Source organism: Mus pahari, chromosome 10, assembly GCF_900095145.1.
Source record: "Mus pahari chromosome 10, PAHARI_EIJ_v1.1, whole genome shotgun sequence".
Taxonomy (NCBI): Eukaryota; Metazoa; Chordata; class Mammalia; order Rodentia; family Muridae; genus Mus; species Mus pahari.
The window spans coordinates 8,858,201-8,870,357 of NC_034599.1; the positions used below are offsets into that span (position 1 = coordinate 8,858,201).

The 12,157-nt window shown below is 47.1% G+C and overlaps 1 protein-coding gene across 1 annotated transcript in view; it reads left to right on the plus strand.

Annotated features, from left to right (window-relative positions):
* Window positions 1–4,069: 4,069 nt before the first annotated feature.
* Maml2 (mastermind like transcriptional coactivator 2) overlaps window positions 4,070–12,157 on the plus strand; it is a 318,494-nt gene continuing 310,406 nt past the window's right edge. The window contains exon 1 of the mRNA XM_021206900.2: window positions 4,070–5,869. Coding sequence (XP_021062559.1) covers window positions 5,372–5,869 — 498 coding nt within the window. The 5' untranslated portion in view covers window positions 4,070–5,371. The remainder of the gene's footprint in view (window positions 5,870–12,157) is intronic.

The window sequence follows — 12,157 nt, forward strand, 5'->3', positions numbered from 1 at the left end:
AAAAAGGAAAGGAAAAGGAAAAAGGAAAGGAAAAGGAAAAAGGAAAGGAAAAGGAAAAAGGAAAGGAAAAGGAAAAAGGAAAGGAAAAGGAAAAAAAGGAAAGGAAAAGGAAAAAGGAAAGGAAAAGGAAAAAGGAAAGGAAAAGGAAAAAGGAAAGGAAAAGGAAGAAAGACAGGAGGTGCAAGGATGATGGAAGCAGACATTTCTGTCACATGTCTGCTGCTGTTCAGAGTTCCCTGACACATGGAGCACCACTCCCTAACTCGCTTCTAGAAACCAAAAATGAAGCCAGGTCCAAAAGGTAAAGATGAAAAGGGACAGTATCTGAGGGAAGCAAAGCAGAATCCAAGGAGTACTGATGGAGTATGGGAAGATGTGAGCATTGAGGGTGACTTGTGGAGAAGAAGGCAGAGGAAAAAGGAAGACAAGGATCCCTAAAGCATGTCTGGTGACCCGCAAGAAATAATTCTTTCATGAGCAGTTGGGTGTATTAACTGGATCTCCCAACTTGTCTGCTCTCATGTTCAGGTATTTTGTGCTGTGTCTGGACCTGCTTAGACTCCAGAATGGGCACTGGGCAGTGGTGCATCCCTTGAGTTAGGCCTGCTTGTAGTGCCCATCACAACATTAAAGCAGCTGTCCCTGTGCTTAAGAGAACCTGGGTCTGGAGAGTCCTGGTTTCATCCCTCCTAATTATATAATGTTTAAAAAGTCATTTTGAAAAGTCCAAATTGGGAACTGGATAAAGCTAATATGCATTTCCAGGAATGTCTGAGTATTGATGGGGATGATATATGTGAAGTGCTGGGCTTTAGGTAGTGATTTTTTAAAGTAAATAATAATAAAAATGATGTGCATGAGCTGAATGATATCAGTGATAATGGCAACCAGAAATTAAATGGCTGGTATGCATACAGGTAAATGTGCATAAAAGGAGACTGGAGAGATGGCTCAGCAACTAAGAGCACTTGCTGGTCCTGCAGAGGACCTAGGTTCAGTTCCCAGCACCCCTGTGATAGCTCACAACCACCTGTAATTCCAGTTCTAGGGGACCCAACACTCTCTTCTGGACTAAGACATCAAACACTACACTTATGTGCACATATATACAGGAGTGACACCCTGAGGGCCAGCAAATGAATGGAAATATGTAACCTCGGGAGGTAGGAGGCAGGGGGGGACCTTCTAGAATGTGCCAGAGACCTGGGAGGTGAGAGAATCCCAGGACTCAAAGGAGGGACCTTAGACGAAATGCCCTACAGTGAGGAGAGGAAACTTGTAGAATCCACCTCCAGGAGAAAGAGCATCAAGTGAAAAGATCAGGTTGCCATCCCACAGTCAAAAACTCTGACCCAGAATTGTACCTATCTAAAGAACTGCAGGGACAAAAATGGAGAAGAGCCTGAGGGAAAGGAGGTCCAGTGACAGGCCCAAAGTGGAATCTATCTCAAGGAGAGGCTCCAACTCCTGACACTATTACTGATGCTATGATGTAGTTAGATAGGCTGCCCTCTGAGAGGCTCAACAAACAGCTGACTGAGACAGAAGCAGATAATTAACCACTGATCTGAAGTTGGGGACCACCTGTGGTTGAATTAGGGAAAGGCTGGAAGAAGTTGAGGAGGAGGGCGACCCCTTAGGAAGACCAGCAGTCTCAACAAACCTGGACCCCCGAAATCTCTCAAACACTGAGCCACCAACCAGGCAGCATACGCTAGCTGGTCTGAGGCCCCAGACACATACATATACAGAGGAGGACTGCCTGGTCTGGACTCAGTGGGAGAAGATGCACCTAACCCTAGAGAGACTTGAGGCCCCAGGGAATGGGAAGGCCTAGTAGGGTGTGGGGACATCCTCTTGGAGATGGGGGAGAAAGAATGGGATGAGGAACAGTTAAAGGGCAGAATGGGAGGGGGCTAACTACTAGACTAAAAGTAGATTAAAGGTAATAATATGTATATATTTTAATTCATACAAAAGACACTCAAGATTCTAGAGTCCAGAAAAGTGTCTTACATACTGGAATGAAGTAGGGAAGCCTGTCTGTTGAAGTCTTGTTTCACACGCTTTTATTTATGCTCCTGTCAAAATTACAAAGTGATGGAGGTTGAAGAGATGGCACAGCAGCTAAAAGCACTTGCAATGTGAGCTTATTCCTTGAATCCAACCCCTGAAACCTGGGTAAAAGTGGAAGACTAGAACCTTCACAGTGCTGTCTTCAGGCCACATACACAACTGCACTAGATATCTTAAAAGAAAATATACACGCACACCAGTTTATTATATACAGTGTATACAGTAATTGAAACAAGAGGCCGTACCCTAAAACCCTGAACAATTTTATGTCAATTAAACTTATTTCAATTTAGCAAATTTATCATTCTGATTTATAATTTATATTCCTAGGAGTAAGAATATTTTTTTTTTTGACCAAGCCCTCAACACTGTTAAGACCTGTATTGTTGCAGGCTATTGAGTGAGCACTGTTTTACATATAAATACTGCATAGTTGTCTTTTACTGGTTATGTTGCTAAATATGACAGAAGAAGTTAGTAGAAGTTGCTGCCTACTGAAAACTGCTTTAAAAAATGAAATATATGATAGTCAAAAAGCCTTCACTTTTGAATAATTCCTGATGACTCTTTCTATTTTTCTTCTCTAATAAATATGGCTCCTTTCTCCACATAAATGGAGAGGAATTTGGCCTTGAAGAAGACAGGGAGAAGGATGTTTCAGAAAAAAGGCTAAGGTTGTACAGACTGGAGTAGTTGATTCAAAAACAATCTGAGATACTGCAGAATGGAATTATTTAAACAGAGCTAACATGATAGATTAGGGGAAATTTGGGATTAAAGATATCCAACTGGTTAAGTCGAAGTCAATCTCCCCCAATCCAAAACTCCTGAAATCTGAAGTACTTTGAATTCCAAGCATTTTGGATGAGACACCCTATCCTGTCTGAGTATGCCTGTTTCCATTTCCAACTTAACATCCTGGGACTTGTGAAAGTACGCTAAAGTTGTCCAGCCCCTGGGAGATGGAACTGTGGATAAATCCAGTCTTGAGATACATTATTTTTTTGTTTGCTTCTACCCATAGTTCACGTTTGAAGCAGGATCAGTGTCATACTGCTGAAATTCTAGAGTCGCTTAAGTAAATGAAGCTTTGTGTCTGGGGACGTCAGATCCAAATAACTTATAAACTATAGCACTTGAGTTTTTGGTGGTTCTGGCTTCTAATACTATGCCCATCTTAATTTATTCTCTGTAATCGTTAAGCACACACTGATTTGTCCAATCTGCTTGAGTATTTTACAAGCCACACCATATGAAGATAAGAAATCAAAACCTATTTTTTTTGTTATGAATGTTCTTGAAATCACGTGACATATTTGCCAACCAGACAGCTACCGACAATACACCTTGTATTTGGTGAATTTTCAAAGGAAAACCATTTTTTCCCTTTCTCGAGATAAGGACAATATCAGCCTTGTAAAACGTTTATGTATCCATGACCATTTATTTGCTCATCAGCTCAAGCCTGTTGCCCAAACTCACTGACTTCCACCAATGGGTCCCAGGAGGAGACAGTGGTGGGCTTCCCTCTCTGCACCTCGCAGCACTCACTCACCAAATTCCTCACTGTGCTAATGAGCTTTGCCTCCTTGCTCACCCAGCTCGAGTTGGGGGTGCTCAGTGGTGTCGTTTACAGCTTATTGAAAACCATCATGTCCTCAGGAGGGCGGACTGCGGGCCTGGAAGGGGAAAAATACAGTGCCTGACTGGGAGTTTCTTCAGCGTTGAGAGATGCTCAAACCCTTAGGAGGAGACTGGGGAATTTCCCCAGTCTTCCCCCCCACCGCAGCACCCAGGCAGAGGCTGAGCCTAGGGTCGGCTGTAGAGAGATGCTGTTCCGGAGGGTTTGCCTCTTCAGCCACTGGGAGGCCTCTGCACTCCGTTCCCGGGCGCCTGGCTGCGATTACTCACTGGAGCAGCGGCACCAGCCTTCCACCAGGGAGCCCGAGCTCCCGCCCTCCTCCCCCATCTGCAGCCTGCTGGCTCCCTCTCTCCCTCTGTCTCCCTCTCTCTCTCTCTCTCTCTTTCTCTCCCTCTCGTATCGCAGCACAATGAAAGCCTGTGTTTCGCCGTGAGTCCGAGGAGCGGGAGTCGGTGTCAGGAAAGCGCTCGGAACAGACCTGAAAGAGAAAGGAAAATACTAGCGACTTTTTTCTTCTTTTCCCCCCATCTATAAAGCGAAGCATTACAAGAGATAGAGCCACATTGCCTTTGGGAGTCCAGACCCTCTGAGCCACTGGCCGGGCATGGAATGTACAAAAGTGGACAGAAAAGTGGCTGGACATGACTCGGTGCAATTTGCTGGAAGTTTGTAAGTTTGACCATCGTTTGTAAATTACTCTCAGAAGACTTTGTCTCTCTTGATACTGTATTAGAATAGAAGTGGGGAGGGAGAGAGGAATAAAAACGTAAGTGGGAAAGGGGGAAAATGTGTTGAAGGAGCTCAGTAGCCAGCCACTTCAGACTGCTTTCATTTAAGACTAAGAAACCTAAGAGGGGATCGGGACTTTTGTCGGTGATTGGATTAGCTTGAAGAAAAGAGCATGGTTCTGAAGTCCAATTACTGACGTTGTTAAGATTGAAAAGCTGTCTTCTTTGGGGGAGAGGACTGCATCCTTCTGTTCCCCCAGGAGGAGAAAACACCAACACCGGAGGGAGAGAAAGGGACGGAGAAACCAACATAGTCGTCCCCGATTTCGCACAGTTTGAACATGACTTCAGGAGCCTTGGGAAACAGTCCTGTTGTTTGTTTTTTAACCTGAGGAAAAGTGAAGGCTGCCGGTTCCACAGCCCCCGGGAGAAATGTGTTTCTCTGCAGAAACACCCCTATAAATAATTTCCCGAAGCAGCTAGGTGAGGGGGAGCCCGGATCTCTATTAATGACTCTTTTGATTCCTTTTGCTCCGTGCTTCTGCTTCTTCCTTGACAATCCCTGAATTCTTGAACTGTCCCCTAGACTTTGTGTTTACAAAGTACCTAGAGGCTCTTGTCAGCCTGGTGGGGGAGAAAAAAAAAAATCTACCAACTCCGTCCAACTTCTCCTGAGCTGTCAAATGCAATTAGAGTAAGTTGATCAGGGTTTGTTTCCAACTTCCTCTCTCCAATTGGTTTCTAATCTTTCTCCCCACCCTCTTGTTACTCGCTCCCCTCCCCCACACCTTCTCCACTGTCTCCCCACCCTCTGAAGACCTCTATTCATGTGCCCTGAACACTGAAACCAGCCCTGCCTGCCATAGCCAGCACCAGCCTCTTGCACCTCACCATCCCAGAGGCAGTAATCATTGTGTCCAACAAGATGGGGGACACAGCGCCCCCGCAGGCCCCCGCAGGAGGGTTGGGAGGGGCTTCTGGGGCGGGGCTCCTTGGAGGGGGCTCAGTCACCCCGAGAGTGCACAGTGCTATTGTGGAACGCCTGCGGGCTCGCATTGCTGTCTGCCGACAGCACCACCTGAGCTGTGAAGGACGCTATGAACGTGGTAGGGCTGAGAGCTCAGACCGGGAGAGGGAGAGCACCATGCAGCTTCTCAGCCTGGTGCAGCATGGCCAGGGGGCAAGGAAGGCTGGCAAACACGCTAAGTCTACAGTCGCGACTGCCACTACCACAGCTCCTCCACCTCCCCCTACTGCCCCTCCTGTGGCCTCCCAAGCGGCAGCCACAGCCCCACCACCTCCACCAGACTATCACCATCACCATCAGCAGCACCGGCTGACCAGTAATGATAACAGTGGGATAAACCGAGAACAGCCGCCAGCTTCGACCCCGGGGGACCAGCGGAACTCAGCCCTGCTTGCGGTAAGGCACCTGGTTTTCTCCTATGATTCTGACTGTAGTCATGTGGCCTTTTGCGAAAGTGGTGGCTGTCTTGGCCTCGAATGGAATGGATGGCCATGAAGAAGGCCAAGATACCAGTCCCTCAAAAGTCGCCGGGTACGTGTATGTTGTTGTAAGCTCTCACTTTCAAGGCTACCAGTGCTCATTGTCACTGTCCTACACCCAAAGGGGTGAAGAGGTAAGAGCCTGGGTTCTCCAGGGGCTCAGAGTCCACAGTTTGTGCAAGAAGACCTTACCTTGAGAAAACCTCCTGCTTTAGCATATTGGCTCTGATTAGGCCCAGCAAGACATTCTTTACTTGACAGGAACTTAGCTCAGTTGACCTGTTCATCTTGCCCCATCCCCCTTCCCCTTCTGTGACCTTCCTCTGGAGTTAAGGGGTGTCTGTGATTGACTATTACTTAACAGTGTCCCCACAGTTTTAAACAAATACATGGGGATTTCCCTCCCAGACAGAGGACTGCAGGAATGCTTGGGAAGAGGGCTACCGGGATCCTCACAGGCCCCCCATCCCAGGACCCCCACCCCAGGCCCCAATTCAGTCTTTATTCTGGACCCTCAAACTGGGCACTCACGGAAGGCACTGGGGGCTGGTTACTGTGGTTCCAGGAGGCACCTTGTCTTCAATCCCTCCTGGTAATAGCACACCAAACCCTAAAGTCTGAGTAACTTTCTGACTGGAAGTGTTTTCTCAGAGGCTCAGACAACACCCACACACACATACAGACCCCACAGAGCTTTGAGTCATCATCTTCGTCAGGTGACCCACTGCTGTGGTGTTCAGGCTTCCTCCAAATTGCCAAGCATTAGCCTTTCCTTCGAAGTGGGAAGTCAAGCCCACATGCTTCTCTGCTAAGCTCCTGAAGTTCTGTGACTGTTCATGGGAACAACTGCTGTCTGCCTAAGCCAAGCCTGCTGAAAGGCACAGACAGAAAATGGCCATGGGGGCCCCCCAAACATTCAGAAAGCCCCAGGAAGGATGACACTAAGGAGCTCCTGAAGGAGGAGAGGGCCTGTTCCAGCCAGCCCACCACTTCTTCCTGGCTGCTCTTTCCCGTGACTTTCATCTGCCATGATTCCCATGACTCCCAGAAAGCTCTGGGGACTGAGACGGCTGCTCTTCTTCCCCAGAGGGTAAACGTTTTTCTTGGGCTACCTAGAGCTGTGAATCTGAAACCCCAGGTCCAGATGAAAACTACCTATCCATAGTTACACTGGCCTGGGCTTTATCCCTGAATGAAACTATTCAGTTTATACTGGAGTTTCTGGGCCTATATTCCTCTTTCCCACCTGCTCCATCCTCACTTCTCCCTGGAATTCCCAGCTAAGGGGAAGTTTGTCTTCTGAAAGAGAGATGCTGGGGAGAAGAAATGGGGGTGAAGGGTGAGGTTTGTGTGCATGTGCGTGTTACCAGCATCTGCAGCCAAAAGGAACCAAATGGCTTGATTGTCCCCAGTAAATTTATAATCTGTCCGCAAGTCTCCCAATAATGTGGCTTTGTATGCTTCAGAGTCTCCTGGGAGTGCTTCTGGGGATGAAACTGAGAGCCAGAAGTCCAGGCCAAGCCCAGAGGGGAAGCATGGTCTCTGCCCTGGGTGCCAGCCTGGAGAACCCACATGTGGGCTTTTCCTGTGGCCCACACGTGGGCTTTTCCTGTGGCTTTCCCTCCCAGCCCCAGCAAGGAAGGTAGCCTTTCCCCCCGAGGCCCTCCTTGGGTCTTGCTTCTGTCCAATTGGGAGGAACGTTGGTGAAGTTCTCTTTTGCTGGAGTGTAACCGGATGCAAAATGAAACCAACTTCAGTGGTTCTTGTAACTTTAAGTAGCTCTGCCCTCAGACATCGAAAAGGGAGGCAATGGTGTCTGGCCTTTCTCCACTAAACAGTTTGAAGTTGCAAAAAGCTGAAGGTGTTTTCTCAGGGACTCTCTTTTCTCTCTTCCATTGACCAAGTAGCCCCTTGCTGGAATACCCTCTGTGAGTGTAGGGACGGAGCCAGGAGGTTTGCTGTAAGTTAGGAGAGAAAGGTGGCAGTGCTGTTCTCATGCTCACACCTGGACTAGAGCGTTTGGTACCCCAAGGGTTGCTCCGACACCCCTTCCCTCTGGACTTTAGCTTCTACATGCAGTGCTTTCTTTCTTCTCATGTTACTCTGCTCTTTGAGGCAGGTTCTGGATGAAGCTCCTGCTGCCCCTGTCTGAGCTGCGCCAGACACTCTCACTTGGCTTGGGCATCTTTTGTGTTGAGAGCAATGTTAATAATCTCAAAGGACCCTGCTGAGACTGTGTGTCAGAATTCTCCATGTTATTGCAGCTCTGTGCATAGGCAGGCTTATGTGGTCCGGGTGTGTTACTTTCTAATGTGTATGCTGCAAGTGCCCACGAATGCCCTTTGGAGAAGAAGAAAGTATTGATCACCTAAATTAAAATATGCATGGTGTACCCTGGTGAAGTTCTCTAACCAGCATGCACTGCGTGGCAGCACCTTGGGCATCGTCAGTACTACCTGCCAAAGAAAGGACAGGTTCTGTTTGGCAGGAGAAGGTTGTCTCTGAGGGTGTTCTACTCAGAGAATATATACTGTCTGGGCTCTTTAATAGCTAGAGTGTAAAGAACAACGCAAGAATAACCTCTAAGTCAGTTCTAATTCTGTCTACTTGTGAGCCTAATTCTGCTGCCCTTACTCAGCCAGTTTCTTCATTTAGCTCCAGCTGAGGGGAAGCCCCGCTTCTGTAGAGCCTGCAAACACAGGGCCTCACAGAGGGCTGAGATTGTGGTGCTCTGACACCTTTCTAGCCACTCAGAGAAGACTTTACCACTAAGTCACTTTCTGCTGGCATGTGTTTGAATCTTTTGAATGAGCTGTAAAACTCAATAACCACTGGCTTGTGGAGCCACTAGGTTAGCACATTCGTGAAAATTATTAATCTTTCCCTCTTGCCTGAGACAAGCTCTTTTTCTGTGGCATAGACCATTGTGGTTAGGCTGGGCAGAAAAGTGGTCCCAAACCACTTTCTGCTTCAGACTTTATCTTTTCTCTGATGTGCTGTGGAGGACAGGACCCAGACCAGACTAGGAGCTCCCCCCTCGGTTTGGTGCCTGCTTGGTCACTAACCTGCTAGAGGACAAGCCACTGAGTAGTTATCTGTCAGACAAAGATCAGCTCGTGCATGAAGGCACACGAATTCATGAATTGGTCTTGGGAACAAAAGGAAAACAAGACAGAAGCCTCGCCAGCAATGCTGCTCCTGAGTACCGGGGGTGATACTCCTCCTCTGTGGTTCATGGGATCTCCTTGCTTTCACTTGTCTGGTTTAGTGGAAAAATCGCTTTTACTGTAAACAGAGGGACCAGTCCTGTGAAATCAGGGCTGTCGGGATCAAGCCAAAATAGCTGTGTGTTTAAGTATCTCTGAAGTCTCAGGGAACACTACTCAAAGTGGGCGGTGCTGCTGCGAAGCCCTAGGTGTCTTGCAAGTGTACCCTTTATCTCTCTGCATGGACCCGACAAGGTGTGTCCTCAGAGTGGCTAAGGATTATTAGAGAAGTTGTTTACACAAATGGGATGGGAAAGTTAAATATTTTGCCAACAGTATTCTAAAATGCCAATTCTTAGTTTAAGAAAGTCAAACCAGTTAAACGATTGCCAAAGTTCCCAGGTGTCTTATAAGTTTCCAATTGACCAACTCAGGAGTTTCAGGGCTGCACAGGGAGAGAAGGGCACATCTGGAGGTCTGGGGCTAGAGGTCTACATTTGTCATGTCATCTCCTCTCTGGTACTGTGAGAGAACTGTTTGCATTATTTATTTAGGCAGCCATCATTTCCTTAAGAGCAGACCCATTTTGTTTTGCTTCTCGAGAACGAAGTAATAAAGGCAGAGTTCTTAGCTGCCCAGGGTCTTTTCACCTCACACAAGTAAAATAAGGCAAAGGTTGCAGCAGAGAAGGAGCCCGACACATGCTCTTTCAAACACTGTCAGAAAGCTTGTGCTAATGTCTGGGTGATATCATGCACACCCCGGTGCTCAGCATTTTTTTTACAGCAGTCATTGCTTTCTTGGAAATATCATTACTAAGCACTACTTACCAATTCATATTCAAAATACTCATCAAGATTTTTCTCTAAGTCTAAAATTTTAATGCCTGTGGCTTCCTGCGGTATAGACCTCTAATCAAGTTTAAGCACTGAGGTGTTAAGGTCGAAGTGTGTGTGTCAAACATTCTTAGATACAGCAATTAAATATAACTAGGGGTGGGAGCATGATTAATTGTTTTCTAAATTTTATCGTTCATTTTGATTATTAGCATTGTTATTCCATTAAAAAAAAACTAGCAGTAATTCTCAAAATTAAAAAACAACTCCCAGGTTTTCTATGCACACAGACCCAGGCTTTCTGAGTGGATTTTCCCCACCGCTGCCTCCTTCATCCCAGCCCCTCGCATGTTCAACATTCACAGACAAGGCCATCCATGTTTAATGAAAACAACTCTAAATGCCTCCTCCTTCATTTTCATGCTAATTTCCTTCACACTCCAGCAAGCTCTGTGGGAGAATAAAGGAGATGTGACATGCTAAAGACGCAGCATTGCTGCCCTCAGTCCAATGGAGAATCACCCCCACCCCACCCCTCCGCACGGTGATCAGACAACAGAACTTCCCAGCTTTCTGAATGGCCTAAAACTGACACAGAAAACCAAAGAGGGAAGCAGACTCAAAGGAGCCAGGGAGTCCCTTACGTGTTTCACATCACACCCACCTACCAGGTTGGATGGGGGACATTTGTCCTGTATTAGGAAGAAGGACCCTAACACTAAGATAGACGCAATGACTCATGCCTGAAATTCCAGCAACCAGAGGCCCAGGGTTACAATGAGCTTGAAGCCAGCTTGAGCTACATACAAAGTTCCAGGCTAGCCTGAGTTACAATGAGATTCTGTCTCATAAGGCCAACAACAATAATAACAAACAAGGCAGGCAGAGGCAGTAGGATCTCTGTGAGTTCCACACTAGTGTAGCTAGTATTATTATTCATCAAAATAGCATGGTGCTGAACACAGACAGTGAATGAAACAGGAAAACTGTTAGTGGGTAAAAAAGATTCAAATCTAGACCAGGGGAAATCTTATGAAGAGTATGGCTTTTACCTCAGGGCCTGGGAGGGGCAAGGACACAAAGCATGAGATGAGATGCGAACTGCAGGCATACTGTAGCCATAAAAGTTAAATATTCAGGGGCCAGAGCAGAGAAGTGTGTGGTTGGGTAAGCAGTTCAGGGAAATGTGGGGGTCAGGAATACCCTGAAAATGCTGGCACTGTCACAAGAACCTGGTCAAATTCGGAGCCAGGAAAGAGCAGAAGAGTCCAAGCTATGAAGCAATGCTAATCCTTCATGCACTTGAAGACAAGTGTTGTCTTTCCCTCCAGTGGCCTCTTCCCAGGGCACACAACCTAAGTGCTCTGCTCTGTGAGCTTCGGGTCCCCAAGGCTGCTCCATGCTTTGCTGTTTACACACTTCTCCATTCATCATGAGTTACACGCAGCATGGCACGGCCTTTGGCGCTGTGAGCAGAGCATTTTAAAAGCTCACTGGCTAGACAGGAAGAGAAACTGAAAGGACTAGCACCGAAGCCCCACCCCTGTCCAGACTTCCCTGGGCCTCTAGTTGCAAGCAAGTCTGTCTTGTCAGCATGATGCACTCTCCTCACAAGCAGATAGATTCCTCCAGCAACTGAGTTGTTTTGCACCCTGGTTTGAAAAGGTCTTCTTGATTAAAAGACGCATTCAGGAAATTTTACAAGACATTCTGATTAGGGATAGCATTTGAGATGTGCTTGCTTTCAGTACAGACAGGTAACTTAGGTACCTTAAAGTTCAACAGAAAGCAAGGTCCTTCATTCAGCCCTCTTTTACAGGGTATAGAGAAAGAACAGCTGAGGCAAGCCAGTAACCCTCGCCTCTCGGACTCCTAGCAGGAGGCTGGTCTATGTGGGCTACTCACACTTAGTGGTCTCTCTCTCTACCATCTTTGACCGTTCTGGCTGACAGTGAGGGGCAGATGTGAAACAATAGCAGCCTGAAGAGAAAGTTTACATATATGCTGTATAAGAGCTGAGGAAAACCGGAGGCTAGCGTAGTCAGTCAAGTCACTGAAGGAGCAGGCATGAAAATGAGCCAGTCAGATTTCTGAGTTCAAGGCCAGCCTGGTCTACAAAGTGAGTTCCAGGACAGCCAGGGCTATACAGAGAAACCCTGTCTC